This window comes from Hydra viridissima, unplaced genomic scaffold (genome assembly GCF_058129835.1).
Source record: "Hydra viridissima isolate aposymbiotic clone 2 unplaced genomic scaffold, HvirCarnegie_v1 scaffold_4, whole genome shotgun sequence".
Classification (NCBI taxonomy): domain Eukaryota; kingdom Metazoa; phylum Cnidaria; class Hydrozoa; order Anthoathecata; family Hydridae; genus Hydra; species Hydra viridissima.
In genome coordinates this window covers 4778593-4799114 of record NW_028324303.1, presented here as the reverse complement: position 1 = coordinate 4799114, position 20522 = coordinate 4778593, and the positions used below count along the sequence as shown (strand labels likewise).

The following is a 20522-nucleotide window of genomic DNA, read 5'->3' as shown; positions in this document are numbered from 1 at the left end:
GCTCTTTGCCCCAGACATAAGTAATTCATTCAACCGCTTATTGTTTATTGAAAAGTCATAGCTAATTCACATGATCATAAAACAAATAGACAGTTAGTCTGCTTTTTATGCATCGCTTGGTCCTCATAAAAAACGAAAAACAAAAGAAAGCGTACCAAACATTTTAACCTTCGACCAGTTTAAACTAATAAACATGAAAACATTTTTACTGCTGCTCTTTTCTCTTGGTTTAACTTTGTCTCAACCTTCCAAACAAAATAAATCCACAACTTATCAAAGGATTGTTGAAGTAATAAAGCTTTCAAACAAACCGTTTTCAAAGAATATTGATGAAAAGAGCGACTTTACTGAGTGGTTCTCATCTCAATCTTCTTCAACATGGGATCAAGTAAAAAAGTATATTGACGACGCCATTCATCCAGAAAACTTTACCTCAACACTAATCAGGTAAGTTGGCAAAATGAAATCTTTCTACAAAGCGAAAAGCAAATAAAAAAACAACAACAAGAACAAAAAAAGTTAACATAACCATGTAAATATTCTTTATATAGTGAAAAAAACAATGACATTGAAGCAGTTTCTTCAATATTGGAAAAAGGAAAAGACATGGAACTTGATACTGACCTGTCAAAGTTTCTCTCAAAAAAGGTTTGTTGCGAAATAATTTTTAATATATGTATGGTATGCGTTTTTACACCCACACACTCACACACACACACACACACACACACACACACACACACACACACACACACACTCACACACACACACACACACACACACACACACATACACACACACACACACACACACACTCACACATGAGAACTTCAAAATCTCATACTATTCATGGCATACTCATTAGTTTTTTACAAAAGTGTAGTTAAAAAATATATGAATTGCGTTTGATTTTCTTACAGGCTACGTTCTTCCCTCAGCAACGAAAAAGCCAAAAAGTATCTTTTGATCCGAATTGGATTACTTTAATGATTTACTACATGAGAGCCTCTTCATTAGTTCATTTGGAACTCATGCGTCCTGACCGCGATACTAAAAAGGTATTAGACAGATTTTTATATAAAAAAATGTTAATCCGGTTTTTAATGTTAATCCGGTTTTTAATTTTAATCCGGTTTTTTATAAACAACGAACTTTTATTTCGATTCCGGGTCCCTATATTTTCCACAACGTCTTGTCACATACAACTAGGTAACTTGTCGATACTTCAAGTCTTATTTTATAAAAAGGGATTGAACTTAATTAGAAATGTGCAGTTACGCTAAACAAAACAATCATGACAAACTTTAAAAATAACTGCAATCTAAAAAAAAATTCAAATAAGATTCTTTAACCGTCGGTGGGAAATACAGAAAACAAATTTAAAAATCAACACAATAAAATTTTAGAATGACAAAATCATTATGAGAACTTTATTTATTCATTAGTAAAATTTATTAAGAATAAGTCATCGTAAATATAACAGAAATACTTCTTGCTCTCTAAATTTTGCATTATCATAAAAATTGAATATCATTACTTTTTATTTCGGGATATTCGTAGTTCTCCGTTATTGGTATTTCGGGATACTCGTAGTGCTTGGTATCGCGAGCCTCATGCGGCTCTTGGAACTTCATTGCGGGTCTTTTCCTATTAATTTTATTTACTCGCCAAACTTATTGTTTCAAAATGATTAAGGCAAATAAATTCAATTCGCAACATGAAGATTGAACAGAAAAGTTTGCATTTTCATTGAAAATGAATAAAGCAAATAAAAACAATGATTCACTTCCCAACTGCAATAAGAAAAGGAAAATTTATGACGAGAAAAGAATACTTCATGAAGATTGGACAGAAAAGTTTGCATTTTCATTGAAAAAGGATATAAACCAAAATATCGAGTTTGAAATACAGAACTTTCTCATACCAAGTCAGCAAATATTAAACGCCACTATGAAATTAAAAATATAAGTTTTTCTAAAGAACATCCATTAAATTCAATTCACATACAACTAAAAGAAGAATATCTGAAATTAGTACTAATATTGAGCAGCAGTTGTTGAATGGCTTAAAAAACTGTAAAGCATTTAGTTTAGCTCTAAATGAATCTACAGCTGTTCAAAATTAACAGCAAAGAATTTTAATTTTTCAATTGTTCTAAAATCGGTGTTGGGAATTGTTCGATCATGTGCTAAAAGTCATTGACAGTTTAAAAACTAAAATAAATCTTTTTTAAAATATACCGGTAAAAGTTAAAATACCATCCCTATCAGTAACCAATCTTCCTTAAACACCTAACATCTGAAAGTTTTTAGATCTTTTTAGTATAGCCATTTTGCCCCATTTTTAAACATAATCGGGGTCATATTATGTGTAAAATGTAGGCGATACCAAAAAATTGAGGCTAAATACGGATTTAGTGCCCAAAAAAATATATATAAGATTTAAGCTGCATGTATTTAAAACGTTTTCAACACGTGTTGGCATTTTTAAATGCATTTATTAACCTGTAAGTGTAATTCTGAAAATCAGCTCATAATATCAAAACAAAATTTTTCTGCATAATTTTATGGAACGAGCTATGTGTTTACTCTTTTAAGAAATTCTTTTCTTTTTCTCTCTCATATTTGATATAATCGTCAAAACGGGTAAAAATGACGCATTTATTTTAAGGTCCTGGAAAGATGACTTTAAGATGACTGAAAAACATAATAAAAGACAAAAGTAAAAATGAGCTAGTTTTTAATTATGATATTTTATACTATGAACCTGAACTACTTTAGATTAATGTAACTGAGATCATCCAAAGAATTTTCTTCAAAATTGAACCATAATTTTTTTTCCTTCCTTTTAACCATCCCTGCTAACAGTTTTTTAAACCAAAAACCGCTTCATACACAAATAAGCTATTACAATAAATGTAACCTGTTTTACATATACATATTGTAAATCAGGGATGAAACTACATCAAATCAATGGATTTTTAGGTATTTCAAGTTTATATAGCTCTTTATGTGTTTGCAAGGTTCCCCATCCTTTGAAAACCTTTATATCTGTTATGTTATCTCATCATGGATCTGTCTACTGACGACATTTATTTCTTCATCACAATTGCAACACTCAATTTTTCCCATCTCCTGTTGAATTTCATAAATGTTGTTCTTTAAGCATATGTAATACAAGTTACAAACATTGTAATAGTTTACTTGTGTATGAAGCGGTACTTGGTTTAAAGAAGAGGAAAAACCTTTTAATATTTATAACTATTGTCAAACTGCAAATTTCCTGTCGAATTTCATAAATAGTTTTTTTGAAATAAAAAATATATAGTAAAACATATAGTAAATATGTAACACCATTGAAATTTTTTTACCAAAATGAAAATTAAATTAATTTTAATATATTTATAATCAAATTTATAGTATTTATATTCATAATAAAATAGTTATTCCAACAGACTGGGAAGACAGTTGATTTGTTTCAGCTCAATTACAACAAAGATTTTCATTTATTTCAATTTCAGAGCAAAACACTTTTGCTTAAACTATAGTTACTACCCTATATCCTTAGAACTTCTCACAAAATTAATGCCCCTATGATAAACAGACAAAAACTTTCAATGGTCCTCAAGCTATCCATTTAGAAATGGTCAATGGTCAATTCAATTGTCCTCAAGCTATCCAATTAGAGAGGTGTAATTAGAAAGGCAAATATTTTCTATGGATATTTGCCTTTCTAATTACACCTCTCTAACTAGAGAAAAAACTGAAAAAAGATAAGATTTTTATTACATTTTTAACAGTTTTCAACCCACAAGAGTTTGATATCTTGATATCACTGAACTATCGTTCAACCTCAAAACACTTAAATAGCATTGGTTTTTGAAAATTGTCAAAGTTTTAAATTTCATTTGTCTTTTAAAATGTATACCTTTTAAGAATATTGATATAATTTATAAATAAAAAACAAAATAATAGAGCAAAAAAAAAAAAACAAAAAAAAAAACACTTCTAACATTTCTTTTTTCACGCCATTCTATTTCAAATTTATGTAGATAATTGAATTAAATTACAGCAAAATGAGTTGAAAAATATTTAATACTTATGATTATTGTCAAGCTGCAGACAGTTTTTTAAAGAAAAAATATGCAACAAAATTAACTGGCTATATTTGTTTGGATTTAATCATTTCTTAATTTGATTATAGAGATTACACAAATGTGCTTTGCATGACGAATTAGGGTTGTTGAGAGAAGATGTCATTGGAGCTGCAAAGCAGTTGTATAAGCTTAGATATCAAAACACCTTAAAAGGTTAGCCTCAAACTTCTATTTTTAAAATTACTTTAAGTGGCAATTATTTTGGTTAATAGAAAGAGAAACTTAAGGAAGTGAGTTTGAAATTAAATTAAAAATAGAAATAGAAGTACTATTTGATAATAATTAAATTAGAATGGAAAGCAGGCATCCAAGACATTTCCATTAATCGGATTCAAAATAGAAATCATTATTTGGAAAATGTGAAGAATAATCCGATGTTACTGTTATTATTTCAATTTTTTGAATTATATTTAAAATAACTTGACAAAAATAAAAGAGTATAAAAAATATCTTAAGGCAGAGGTGCAGGAAACTTGAAAAGTGTTGAAGATGGAATACTACTCGATTCTGATTTCATTCCAAAATACCAAAAGGATAGTGATTCGCAAGGCTACATAACGTAAGCATTTGTTATTTTTACTTTTCAAACTTTTGAAGTTGTTTTCTATGTTCAATGTGCTGCGAACAATATTTCAATTTTCTTTTTAATGGTGTCGAAGCTCTCTATGAATAAAAACTTTCAAAACCATTAACAAAAAAATGTCATGAATGTGTGAATTCAAAGTTTCTAATAAGTTCTTGATTGACGGAGCATTTCACCAAACCAAACTCAAAATTTAATTCTTCAATTAAGCAATTTTTCATGGTGGTTGTGAAATTATTGAATCTTATCCTTGTATGTTAGATTGTATTTATTTGTAAGATTCTTAATTTTTTCATCAAACTTCTTGTTAATATCATTATTGCTACTTTTGTAAGCTACAGGAGGTTTTTACTGCTTTCAAACTTTTCATTTAGTTTCTTTGATACATTTTCAAACGATAGCATATCACTTTGGTTACCACATGTCAAACATTACTTTTTGGATACCATTTTAAAAGGAAGTTTGACTGTTGCAGTTGAGCGTTTGACAATGTTTTACAACAGTCTAATCGGAAGCAACTGTGATGAGGTGAGTAGTTTTTAAGCTAAGAGTTTCTTGTTGACTTGTATTTGGCCAATGGTTTTGGAATGTTGTAGTTAGAAAAGCCACTGGTTTATATTTTGGGCTTCTCTGGGCAAAGTTTTGTTAGTTTATGAACAATTCAGAACTAAAGTGTAACCCGAATGTTTCTTCAACAAAACTGCATTTGAGGTGGAAGAAAATGTAAAGATGGTTTTAGTGCATTTGAAATCAGAAGTTAGTGATAAGTCGGATTTTTTCATTTGACTCAGCTGGACAAAATGTCATTTTTAAAAGTCACTTGATATGTAAATATTGACTTAAATACCTTAGTAATAAATTCCCATGAAAAATACCATGAAAAAAAACCCAGGATATTTCAATTGGTATTTGGAACTAAGTGCCTGCGTCTCGTTATTTTTTAATTCGAGACGAGACGATCCTAAAAGCTTTGTCTCGATTTGCAATAAATATCAAGCAATTTTAAATTTTTAGTCGAAATCCGGGACGATAACGAAACGAGACGAGACGAGCTATCCCGGACAAAATAGGAGCTTCATAATTTCCCGGAATTTACTTCTTTTTAACGAGACATAACGAGACGTAACGAGACATACTAGTTAATCCTTAGTATGAAATTTAAATAATGAATTTCTGGCACTTTTACCATTATTTATTTCAGCTGCTATTATTGATATTGTTATACCATCTATATAAACTCAGCTTTACAAAAATTAATGATAGCAGCTGAAATCAGGGTGAAAAAAAAATTTTTTGGGATAGTATTTAACTTTTTTCTCTAAAATATTGTGTAAGAAGGAGATAAATATTTGTCCAAGGGCCAAGTTTCTGATCATTTAATGTTGTTTATCACTGAGATCAGTATTCACTTCTAATGTTTGCTTTACACTCATTTTTAAGGGAAAGATTATCCAAAGTGTCTTTAACTTTTTTCATCTATCAAAACATTTGACTTTTTTTAAAAAGTGTAATTCCTGCAGAGACTGAAAATAGAGCATGATGTTCAACACTTAGTTCGTTTATTTTTTCTCTTTTCCTTTACTCTCCAAGGATCATTCATTGTTTATAGGAATTACCAGAACCAAAATGGCTACTTACATTGGTCATAAGATTTTCTTTAAGCCATTGGTATTCTTTTTCTATAAAAGAATCATAATTTCTACCACATTGTTTTAGTTTTCTAATCTAAAGTAGCACTAATTTATGTTCTCTTTGCTAATTTCTTCAGTTTTATTTGATTTCGTTAAGTAAATCCTTCCAAAATCGTAATTTATCCACTGCTAATTCACGTATATTCGGGATAAGATCTAATCTTTTTGTTGTTGTTTTTCAAATCATTAATATATATCAGAAACATTTTTGAGTACTTTACATCACTTTACACTGTTTAATATTTCATATCACTTTACACTGTTTAATATTTTATGTTATACTTCTTTGACAATTATCACATTACGTTCCCTATAATGTTTAAGTAAATAATGTTACTTGTATATTACAGGAAATGCTGAAGTTGTTAAGTAATGCTATTTCAAATATCTAGCACTTCTTGAATAGTAAATCATTATTCAAATTAAAACATTTTAACAAATTCCGATTCCGAGACGCAGACGCTTATTTGGAACACCATGGGTCATGGCATTTTCATGGTTTTCTTACGGAAAAGCCATAACCCATAGATTTCTATGGTGACCAAATATGAATTGAAATGCCATTTGTTGTTTTCACAGTTTCTTCATGGAATCCTTCGTTTTTTGAAATCCAACATTTTCATTGGCATAAAAGAACCATGCAAACTCATGATGCATGAGTTTTATTACGGAACATACAAGTTAAAGCATCATTGAATTTTTTTGATCTATGCAAGGCCATCGTGGTATAATTAGATCAACAAACGAAATACAATTGAAATGTTGTTAAATCATACAAATCTTTGAAAAAGCAGAAATAAATTCATTTATTTTTCATGTGATCACTATCAATATATTATGGCTGCTGTTGCTAAATGATTTAACCACGAGGTTTCATGAATGCATGCATGGATCCATTTTTAGTACATTTTTTAAAACAATTAGAATCCATAGATTGACAATTGAGACCCATGAGATAACCATGAAACTTGGTATGCAGCATAAGCCATGAATTATAAACTGTGGTAAGTCATAGTTTTACCATCTACAGGGTTACAATAGAATTGAATAGATAACCCATTGAATTTCCATGTAATCTTTCCGTAAGGGTATATTTTGACTTTTGCTCAATTTCTTTATGAAAATCAAAAAGTACTTCAATTTTCATTTAAAGTTCTTTTTTATTTGTGGTGCAGTTTCTGTTTCTTGATAAAACTTTTTCATGTCGTTGTAAAGAATTAATAGCATTTCTATGAATTTTTAGATCATGGTCGATGATGGATGTCTGTGTCCGAAAATGATTGTGGATAATGAAGTTCGCTTCTCCTACCCTGAAGACTGTTTTGGTAAAGTCAAAAACAGAGGCATCGAATGCAGATTGCCTTGCTTGGAATACGATGGAGCTGACAAATACATGTGTGTTTTTGGTGCCGCTCTCGAAACTGGCTCTTGGTACGTAGACGGAATTAGCAAAGAGGCGTTATCAGAGAAAGCTGATCGTTATAGCTATCGTGATGTTTGTGATCCTCCTGAAGAAGCGGATTGGGACAAGTGTATGAATATTCCAAAACTAAACAAAAACACATGTAAAGCCTGTGAAGCCACCGAAGATTTCATCAACAAGCAGAAAAAAGTCAAGCCAAAAGCTCAACGACCCCCTAAAAGGCCCTCTCGTCTTTCTGCTGCGGTTATAGCCACCTTGGCTGGCCGTAAAAAATAAAATTTCAATAATATGCAATATAGGTTTTTATCTTTCTGAAAATATAACTAATTATGCTAATTATGTAACTAATGATATTTATATTTACCATCACTTACCACACTATTCCGTTTTTTATACCATTTAGTTTGTAGCCAGCTGTATTTTAAAATGGTCCATGTCACAGTGAGATAAAGATATAAATCAAAAATGTGCCATTTGGCAATATAAACCGCTGTATTTGATTGGTTGTAAGCAAACCTCAATAATGAAATTAAAAGTTTTGAACATTTTTCTCATTTTTTTTTTCTCTTTTTTATTTACTTCATAAAAATAGATTGCTATACCTATCGGAGTTTATCTTATTACAGTTTTTTGTATATATTTATGTACTAGTATTGCGACAGAATTGTTATATACATATTTACATGGTTAAAACCATTATGCGGAATTGCGAAAAGAGACTAAGTGAAATCTAAAATAACTTCAGCATGCGTGAAGCATGCGTGAATAATGGATTGAGAACAGTTTTCTCAAACATTTTTTCCAAATTCCTGTTGGAATCAAAACAATCTGCTACATAAGTAGGTCACTGACAGCAGAATTCATCAACAAGCAGAAAAAGGTAAAGCCAAATGTTCAACGACCCCCTCAAAGACCCTCTCGTATTTCTAAAGCGGCTTTAGGCTCCTTGGTTGGCTGTAAAAAATAAAATTTCAATATTATGCAATGTAGGTTTTTATCTTTCTGAAAATTTAACTAATTATACTAATTATGTAGCTAATGTTATTTATATTAATCATCACACTATTCCGTTTTTTATACGATTTAGTTGGTACCCAGTGTATTTGAGAGTGCAATGAGTTTCGTTTACTTACTTTTTTTTTTATCGTTTACAAATTACCATTTGTAACGAAACTGAATGCTCGCATATTTAGACAAATTATCTACTTATCAACATATTTCCTGAAAAGCTTGGTGTCAAATGTTGTTTTTTTGGCAATACTTGTTGCAAGTTTCTTTTAAAAATGACTTTAATACCTCATGAAAAGTATGGGGTAATGATGAAACATTGTGATGCGATTTCAGTTTGAAGAGTAAAATATAAAAGACTTTCGTTTTGGATAATCAAAGAACAAATTTTCCTCGTCGCTTCTAAAGAGATGGAATCGTCGCTAGAAAGTAAACATTTAAGGTTTTGTACGACATAAATGTTATTTTTAAACATTAAAAATTTATTAAAGAATCAGTAAATCGCTTTTGAAAGTTAAAAGTTAGAAAATAAAAATCTTAACACCAAATAAGCATCATTAAAGCAAAAAAAATTCTGCTCTGATTTAACTTATAATTTTTTAACTGATTCTTAGTGATTTAACTTATAAGTGATCAGATCATTGATCAGATCATTGATCAGATCATTGATCAGATCATTGATCAGATCATTGATCAGATCATTGATCAGATCATTGATCAGATCATTGATCAGATCATTGATCAGATCATTGATCAGATCATTGATCAGATCATTGATCAGATCATTGATCAGATCATTGATCAGATCATTGATCAGATCATTGATCAGATCATTGATCAGATCATTGATCAGATCATTGATCAGATCATTGATCAGATCATTGATCAGATCATTGATCAGATCATTGATCAGATCATTGATCAGATCATTGATCAGATCATTGATCAGATCATTGATCAGATCATTGATCAGATCATTGATCAGATCATTGATCAGATCATTGATCAGATCATTGATCAGATCATTGATCAGATCATTGATCAGATCATTGATCAGATCATTGATCAGATCATTGATCAGATCATTGATCAGATCATTGATCAGATCATTGATCAGATCATTGATCAGATCATTGATCAGATCATGGCTGACTTACCAAAGAATTGAAATAAGTTAAATTTTTCCATTAATAAAATTTTTGGAAAGCATAAAAATTAGAAAAGTACAAAGAAATCAATCCCTTATTATCTAATGATCAAACATCCTGAGTTTAGCTGCATAAGCTGAAACTGAATATGAGGTAATTCGTTTAAATGACAAAAAAAATCCTGTTTTGTCATTTTACTTAAAACGTACGAGAGATTCTGAGAATAAACCAAAACCAGGATAAAGTAATGATATTATTCAAAAACAAAATAAACAAGTAACAAAACTTTTAAATCAAGATTTGTATTTCTTCTTCTTAGTAGATGGTGATGGTAAAACGTTTATCAGAAGATCAAAAGTTTAATAAATTAGTTTCATCGGTAAATTTAGGGGGAACAAAATGCAAAAAAAAACAATATAAAAAAAAATGGCAGAAAAGTCAAGGAAAAGTGTTTTATAATTTATTTTATGCCAAAGTAATGACTACTATTGGAGGATAAAATTGTAAGGCAGATTCACAAACTGGGAAAATTAAATTAAAATTTAAATGTCCATATTACCCTCGCATTTTATAAAAGTAGCTAGTGCGTAATGATATTTACTGGGTTTTACATGAGCCTTTCGTGGCCAGTATTGACGCTTCTCAGATGTCAATCATCATGACTGTTACTACCACATATCTGGAAAAAACTTTATTTTATAGTGTATCCAGTTATGGCTTTATTTTGGAAATTATCTGTGTTGAAAAGTCGACTTTTCAACACATGTGCTTTACATACATACATACATACATACATACATACATACATACATACATACATACATACATACATACATACATACATACATACATACATACATACATACATACATACATACATACATACATACATACATACATACATACATACATACATACATACATACATACATACATACATACATACATACATACATACATACATACATACATACATACATACATACATACATACATACATACATACATACATACATACATACATACATACATACATACATACATACATACATACATACATACAATTCTATGAAACCTTAAAAAGATGCTGCATATTTAGTAAATAGGAGTTGTTAACTAGAAAAATGTAATTAACCTAAAAATTGAAATATTCGCTTTCCTTAGTGTAATTAACAATTGCACCAAGTTTGCTGGAAATCTGAGATAGAGGGTTTTAAAGTCAGGTCTTCTTTTCCGAAGATTTCTAAGGATTTCATAATTTCAACTTTCGGTTAAGAAGCAGTAAAAGCGCTATTTTGTTCCCTAGAGGAAGGTTTTGTTAGAACATCAGTAACGCTTTTCTGTTTGACAAAAAGTTATCAAAAGTTTTGATGAGAGAAATTTTCAAAACTCATTAAAAGTTCAATAATAAAGACACCGTTATTGTTTAGTCTTGCATTACTCTTGTTTTATAAAAGAAAGTAGATTAACCTGGGCCTAAAAAAAAAGCAAAAGTAAATAAGCGTTTTTTCATTTAAAGGATTATTGCTTTTGAAATTTCCTAAACAAATGTCGTTTTGTTATATAGGAAATATTAGAGAATGTAAGTTGACATTTGAAAGAAATACGTATTGTATGTTAAGTTTGCAATACTCCTAAAAATATTAAACTTGCGGTAGCGTAGGGGAAAGGCGGGTAGCCACGGACGGCGGACATTCCGGACACTTAACGTATAGCTGAAACTAAAGAAGTTATTTAATCTTAAGAACCACAAAAACTTTCCTTTAATAAAGCTGTGGCATATGAAAAAAAAACTGTCCCAATGTACCAAAGCAATCAGATGGGAGTTCGAAATATTGTTTAATATAATCAGAGGAACTACGTATCATCATATTCGGTTTACTTATTACTGCATCTAATTTTTACTTATCCCTTTAACTTTTTATCAATTTGTGATTAAATTTAATTTAAAATACTCACTTTAAAAAAAACTCTTTTTTTTTTATTCTTTAAACAGCTATTTGTAAATGAGGCATAATCAGGTAACACCGGACACATGTTTAGAGGGTACCTCAAGACAACTTTTCACATAATAAAAATTTACAAATTTTTCGCATAATAAAAATTTACAACTTTTGACATAAAGAAATTTATGAAGTGATGAAGTATGACTTTATAAGTGAAGGATTTATGTGCATGCCAGGAGCAACATTCAACTTGAATATTGTGTTTCATCATTTTTTTTTTTTATTTAGTTAACTTAGAAAGCAGCATTTATTTAAAAACAATATTTCAAGCCCACTGTTTTTTAATTTGTTTTCAATTAGTAAATGGCTAATATATATAATTCGAAATGATGGCGGTTTGAAAATATTATGTCAACCTTTTATAGCACAGAGCTGAAAGGAAATTTTTTGAAAGAAAATAAGAGCAAAAACTGTTAAATTTACGTTACAATTTTGGACGCAGATTACGTTACATTTGACAAAGATTAAACTTAATGTTTCGCATATTCATGGCTTTTATAGTCCTGCAACACTGAATCTAAAAATATTCCCCATAATCCTGAGGGTAAGGCACAAAAGTTGTGTTAAAATTATTCATACCACTGATTATAATCACTGGGAAGTTGCTGTGGCATTATGTAACTTAAATTATGAATAAAATATGAGCCCATTGGTAAAAAAAAAGAATTGAAATAATGTATAAAGATTGTGTTCGAGGCTACCGTCTAATTTTGAAAGTCGCTACCCTTTAATTTTGAAAGTCATTGATTTTCTTATACAACTTATTTTAAGTTTTGTGCTTTTGTTAATTACTCAATCATTGTTTATTTATTTTTAATTCAATAATGTTTCAACTTTCATTAAAATGGTTTTTTCACTTTATTTCTCATTTGCATATGGGTAATATCTGTATTATTTTTAAGAGTCCAGAGCTACCCACCTCTCCCCTAAGCATTAATTTCTAAACGTAAAATGTAAATCTTTTATCGATTGGGACAAGTAATCAGTTTACTTCAGTTTGATTAACAATTTTAAAAATGTTCCTCTTTACAGTTACTCTCAATTTTATCAGCCCCCCACTTCAGCACATTTATTTAGCGCTCAGATATTAAACTGTCTGCTTGTAATAAACATTTTGTGCATTAGCGTTATTTATTCTTTAAACCACGAAATGTTTATTGAGGCCTCACAACTAAATTCACATGATTATAAAACAATTTAATAAACAGTTACTCTGTTTTTTATACATCACTTAGTCAGATATAAAAAACAAAAGAGCGTACAAAACATTTGAACACAAAAATTCATTGTTTCCGAAATTGGCAAAACCACTTAAACAGTGTTGAGGGTTTCGGCAAAAAAAACTAGAGTATTAAACAGTTTGTTTTCATTGTAAAGAAAGTCAAATCTTGCTACTGGCGTAAATGTATTCTTAAAATCTAAAGAGGTTATTCGAATTGGCGGATAACGAATAATAAAGCTCCCGTTAAGTTGAGTGAGAAAAAAAATTTCGGTAGTTTCTCTTGGTTTATACTCCTGATGAATTCAGTTTTTGGTTTAAAAAACACATATCAGAAGAGTTCAAGAAAGGATGTACAAATAAAGTAAATCTTAATTTTCTTTCTAATTTTATAATGAAATACTTAAAACCTGACCGACTGAAAAGAAGGATTGTAAGGAAATCAAACACTCAGTCTTTGCTATAAAGTCAAACTAGTTTTGTAGCTAATACTGAGTGTTTTAAAAAAAGAGCAAAAAAACTATTATTCAAACAGAAAAAATGAACGCTTGTCTTAACATTTAAAAAATTTCAATCATTTTTTTCACGATCGAGACAATATACATATAGCGTTGAAGGCAAAACTACAAAAGAAGTTCATGTTACCTTCAGCCCCGGGAGTAGCGTGGATCTATGGCCAAGGTGCAGGAAATCTAAAAAGTGTTCAAGATGGAATAATACTCGATTCTGATTTCATTCCAAATACCAAAAGGATAGTGATTCGTAAGGCTAGATAACGTAAGCATTTGTTATTTTTACTATGTTCAATATGCTATTGAAGTTATTTTCTATGTTCAATATGCTGCGAACAATCTTTTAATTTTTATTTTAATGATGTCGAAGCTCTCTATGAATAAAAAAAACCTTCAAAACGTTTAACAAAAAAATGTCATGAATGTGTGAATTCAAAGTTTCTAATAAGTTCTTGATTGACGGAGCATTTCACCAAACCAAACTCAAAATTTAATTCTTTGATTAAGCAATTTTTCATGGTGGTTGTGAAATTATTGAATCTTATCCTTGTATGTTAGATTGTATTTATTTGTAAGATTCTTAATTTTTTCATCAAACTTCTTGTTAATATCATTATTGCTACTTTTGTAAGCTACAGGAGGTTTTTACTGCTTTCAAACTTTTCATTTAGTTTCTTTGATACATTTTCAAACGATAGCATATCACTTTGGTTACCACATGTCAAACATTACTTCTTGGATACCATTTTAAAAGGAAGTTTGACTGTTGCAGTTGAGCGTTTGACAATGTTTTACAACAGTCTTATCGGAAGCAACTGTGACGAGGTGAGTAATTTTTAAATTGAGAGCTTCTTGAAGAGCAGTGCACTGTTTTTTATATGGGACATCTCCAAGCAGAGTTTTTTTAGTTTATAAACAAAAAGTTTTAAACGAATCTTTTTTGTAACACGAATCTTCTTTGTGACACGAATATTTCTTGTAACAGCGAAAATCAAAGCTGCTTTGAGATAAGAAAACTTATAAAAATTGATTTAGTTCATTTCAAATCAAACTTTAATTTCTAAGAGTAAAAACAAGTACACTTCCTTTAAATTATTTTTGGTCTTCAGCTTCATTTTTTTATGAAAGATTCAATATTCAACTGATGCAGATTGCTTTGCTTGGAATACGATTGAGCTGACAAATACATGTGTGTTTTTGGTGCCGCTCTTGAAACTGGCTCTTGGTACGTAGACGGAATTAGCAAAGAGGTGTTGTCAGAGAAACCTGATCGTTATAGCTATCGTGATGTTTGTGATCCTCCTGAAGAAGCTGATTCGGATAAGTGTATGAATATTCCAAAACTAAACAAAAACACATATAAAGCCTGGGAAGCCACCGAAGATTTCATCAATAAGCAGAAAAAAGTCAAGCCAAAAGCTCAACCACCCCCTAAAAGGCCCTATTGACTTCCCGCCGTTATAAAAACCTTGTTTCGCAGAAAGTAAATTTCGATGTTATGCTAAGTTGCTTGCTTATTTCTTATTATTCTGAAAAAAGAATTTCATGTTGTTTATATTTATAGCACATCTTGTTTTTTAAGCGTTTTAAATGTTTGTTACTCGGATAATTTAGTTTAAGCTTACCTCGCTGTATGTTCTTCAGTATACCCATCTCTAGTAGCCATTCTGGATGTGCCACAACTCATTTTATTCATCTTTAGTTCGAATAGTTGAATAAAATATATGAAATTTAAATAATAATTGCAAGGTTAAATTTAGTAGCTATTATATTATAGCTATTGTTATATTATCAAGTGTAAAATTCGTTTTAAACTTGCTTAAAACCTATTAATGAATTTCTATACGACGGCGGCAACTGCTATTTAATGATTTAATTTAAAAATATATCATAACTATTTAATTATATGCTTTAATTTTTTCTTTAATTAATCTTAAAACAAAAAAAACGGTGTGGGATGATGATTCAAAAAAATTAAAATGACAATTATCAATAATTGGAACTATTACTAAGGAGTAATTATAGCAAGGATTGACAAAGATTTAACTGCCTAATACATGGCTATTTTTAAATAAAATTGAGCCATACGCGTATTGACTTATGCGTCACAATTTATATTTTATGTTAAGGACAAAAAAAGTCAATTTAAAAAATAAAATTGATGGCGATTACTAGCAAAGGTTATATTGCTTCCAGTGTTCGCCACCACCACCCCACACCTTCCCTTTCAAGTCTATATTTATAAGATATTCCTGCATCCTAATAATACTCTGAAAAAGAAATAAAAAAGATTATAAACAACATGCTGTTTAAGTAATTATTCAAAACCTTTTTAAAATTTGTCATTAAGCATAAAGGATGGTTTTGGAAAGTTTTTTTTTCTAAAAAACTCTGTCTTTATTTTTAAAGTTACAATAGTCAAATTTTCGTCCGTTATAAAGAGAACATCGATGTTTTTTTAAATTCGATTTCTGAGCTTTCGAGCAACTAGTTTTTGCTCTTTATGTTTTTTAGTGACCGAGTGGCGAAGAAAAAGTCGCATGGCGATCACTAAGTGTTTACCCTATGTGATAAATACTTTTAAGCATTTTCCACAAGCAAGTTTTTCCTTTTTTTTTTTTTGTAAAATGGAGGACTCAACATAACGTAAGGTAAGCAGCTACACCTTTTTTGAGACAATGGTTTTTTATAGGATGTCGACGTTTCAAAGATTTAGTTTCTAATCACACTACACTAATGAGAATTTAGTTTATCAAATTAATAGCTATTTAGTTTGAATTTAGTTTATCAATCACTGAAGAGAATCAAGAAACACCAACAGCATCTTTTTGATCTGAGAAAAAAAAGTTTGGTATTTGAATTCTGATGCAACTTTAATACCTTCGCCTATTTCTCGCTTTAATCTTAAGAATGAAACAGAAGGCATTTATCGATATTGATGTTTTTGGCTTTAGTTATGGTAGGAGCTTTGCTAAATTGAATTTTCTGTTTAATCATAGTTAGGATAATATTCAGACCAGTTTGTGGATTTCTTTTGATCAACTTTTTGTTGCGCTTTTCTACTACTTCGTCTTCTTAAGAGAGTAGTGAACATCTGTTTCGTTAGAACGATATTTTGTAAACGAATGCTCAATTACTTTTATACTTATTTGCTATTACAATCACTTTTCATCATTTCCTCATTTCGATAGTTAAACAATACATCAAGATAAGTTAATGACTGATGATTATTTGGTTATTGGCTTTCTTATCAGAAGTTTTTAGTTACAAGAAGCTTTTTAATTAATGAGCAAGAAGACAAGATTCTTTCTGAAAATTTTTCTCAAACTAGCATGAAATATTCTTCACTTATTTGACTGTTTTGAGTGAAACATCTCTCGACATTTTCACTGTAAACGGGCTGTAATCACAGTCTTAACCATCATTCAGGAGCTCATCATTAAGTATAGCTTGAGCTCGAAGTGTTACTACAATTAAAAACGCAGTTGAAATTGTTAGTAAGGGTCTGCGTATTGTTATTATTTTAAAACGATACCTAATGATACGATAACAAGGTTTTGAAAAAATACCGATAACTATAACGATACGATATGGTCTTTGGAAATGCAAACTATAACATAACGATAAAATATCGTTATAAACCGATAATATCGTATGATTTTTCACTTTAAAAAACCATAACGTTACTAATTTTTTCAAAGGAGAGTGAAATGAAACGATACATTTCATAATTTATTCTACTTGAGGAAATACAAATTCATAAAAAATTTCTGAATTTTTGCATCTTAAGTTTTTTGTCAAGATCTGGTTTCATTCAATTTATTTTTGTATAATTTTTTAGTATTTATTTCAACATGTCGCCATTTTTTGCCGCGACTACTCTATAAGTTTCATAATATATATTCCATTATGCATTCTTTTTAGTCGGTGTAATTTCTAATAGGCTTTTTTTTATAATTTATTTGATATAATTTAATATGTATTTGCATACATTGGTCAAGACCGAGCAGTGAATGCCTCAGGGAAGAAAAAAAGCCTCATGATTAGGAGTAGTAAAAATATTTTTGGACAGATGTCCAGAGTCAATTAAAAACTCACGTAGATGAAGAAAATCAAGACATACCCAGATGAAAAGGTTTCTAAGCCCACATGTCGCACATGCATCAGACCGTTAAACAGCCCTTATTTACACAGAATTACTTAATACTTCTGAGTCATAAATGTTATCCCTAAAAGCCTTTATTTCCTTCAAAATTGAAACTTTTGATTAATTTTCTGATTAAACTAAGATTCTCCTAAAGGTACTTCCAGCCTTATTCTCTTAGTTCTAGCCTTGTGTCAATATTCGTTTTAATATTGACCTTTTTCACTGTACTTCTAGCCTGATCCTCTTAGTTCTAGCCTAGTGTTAATATTCATTTCAATATTGACTTTTCTTAGTGTATTTCTGGCCTGAATCACTTAGTCGTAGCCTAGTGTCAATATTCGTTTTAATTTTGAAATTTTAAATTGGATTAAGTTCTTGCTCAGTGTATTATTTTCGAATTATTTTCTAGCCTAATTCTCTTAATTCTGAGTATCAATTTTCGTTTAAGTTACAAACGCTGAAGTAACCGATCCAGAGGACTAAAACTCAATTGTCCGCAAAAAAAGTTTTTTTAAAAAAATTGGAATTGCGGTGCGACCCTCGCATCGACCCTTAGACGAGTTACGAATTCATTTTTTAAAATTCCGCCATGCTACACAAACACACTTTTTTATAACATACTTTTGGTACACACACACACAAACATGCATATATACATATACATATTCATATACACATACACAGAATACATACATCAAATATACATTTAAAAAGGCTTAGCGGTTTTAATTGAATTATGTGTTAATGCTAGCGATTAAGGACCACTAGGTAGGGAGAAAGGCAGAAAAGGGAAAACTTTTAGTTATGAGCACTTTTGAATTAGTTTGACAATATTGCTCCCATTTGGCAGTCGAATTGCCACACTCGACATCCGTCAAACATTAGTGACCACCAGATTAGAACCAGAGGTCCTTTTGCACAAATTGTATAGCGGATGGTGTGGTTATAGTATAAATCACATATACCCTTACCTTAGGTTTCAATCACCCTATACAGATTGGATGAAAATCGCCTAAAGGTTATACATTTAGTGCGTCTTTTGCTGTGTTGAAGATAGACGTGCTCAAATGACCGCCCCAGTCCGGGTTATTTCAGTATAATTTAATATGTATTTGCACACATTGGTCAAGACCGAGCAGTTAATGCCTCAGGGAAGACATAGCACAAGTTCTATGGTTAGGATTAGTAAAAATACTGTCGGACAGATGTCCAGAGCAAATGCAAGACTCATAGATGAGAACTTATTTTTCTTTATTAAAACAAATGATATAGATGAAAACTTTTTTTTGCGCAAGTGATGCGCCTGCATAAGATTGCCAAAAAGCCCACAATCCAAGCTCACCCACCTATAGTGCCATTATCCCTCAAAAAAAATCATTAAGACTACCCCCCTTCCCCCGGCGAGAATTAAAATTCAACTTTTATCGAAATATTAAAAAAAAAACATATACTGCACCCACCTCGCATCGAACCCTGATCGCTTGATTGCTCATATTTGTTTATTACTTTTTCACAACGTTACGAAGATTACAGTCATATGCAAGTTTATAAGATGAAACTATACATATTTGCGTTACATATTAACTTATAAATTACATTTGACTATATGCTCTTACTGAATTTAAATCACAATTATATTCTCTACACCGAACAATCTTTTTATTTTTTTTATTATAAAATAAGGTTTAACAATAAAATTTTTTGTTATGTGCATCTCTAGCCTAAAATTCCAAGTTCTACGCCGTAAAAAAATTTTTTTATGGATAAGGTTAGAGGTTTTGATATTTATTATAATGTATGTCAAAGTAAAACCAGCAATGTAAATGGGTTTCCGAATTTTGGGTTAGCCATTTCAGTTGACAAATACGCTTATTGAATTTTATAACGTTTCTTCTAAATCCAAGGATCAGAAAAGAGAAGATAAGAAAAGGAGGGCATCCATTACCTTAGAAAAAGAGCATCAGTTTGAAGGTCTTTACATCTGTGACTTCGCGATTCCAGAAAATGAGTTGTGTTGGTAATGGCCATCAGTGCATTGGATAGAAGCAATTTCTGTTAATTTGGGTGTATAAGCGGTGACGCTCTAAGTCAATGAGGTTGATTAGTATGGAGTTTGCAAATTCTATAGCTTGCTGGAGCTGTATTTCGATTAAAGCTATGTCCTAAAAGATTCATAAGGCATTAGTATCATTATTAAATTTTGAAAGTCATTCAATTTTGAAAAACATATCAATTTTGAAAGTCATTGATTTTCTTATACAAATTATTTTAAGTTTTGTGCTTTTGTTAAATACTCAATCATTGTTTATTTGTTTTTAATTCAATAAATAAGGGTTTCAACTTTCATTAAAATGATTTTTCAGTTGATTTCGCCTTTGCATATGGGTTATATCTGTATTATTCTTAAGAGTCCGGAGCTGCCCACCTCTACCCTAAGCATTAATTTCTAACTGTAAAATGTAAATCTTTTATCGATTGGGACAAGTAATCAGTTTACTTCAGTTTGATTGACAATTTTAAAAATGCTCCTCTTTACAGTTACTCTCAATTTTATCAGTGCCCCTCTTCAGCACATTTAATTAGCGCTCAAAGTATTAAACAGTTTGCTTGTAAATAAACATTTTATTAC

At 30.3% G+C, this 20522-nt stretch overlaps 1 protein-coding gene across 1 annotated transcript; it reads left to right on the top strand.

Annotated features, from left to right (window-relative positions):
- Positions 1 to 105: 105 nt before the first annotated feature.
- On the top strand, positions 106 to 8396 carry LOC149889490 (uncharacterized). Its single transcript, XM_090084274.1, has 7 exons — positions 106 to 447; positions 552 to 648; positions 921 to 1058; positions 4204 to 4309; positions 4613 to 4715; positions 5114 to 5267; positions 7674 to 8396. Exons 1-7 carry the CDS (start codon positions 194 to 196, stop codon positions 8127 to 8129), a joined length of 1308 nt encoding a protein of 435 aa, XP_089940400.1. The 5' UTR covers positions 106 to 193; the 3' UTR covers positions 8130 to 8396.
- Positions 8397 to 20522: the final 12126 nt, after the last annotated feature.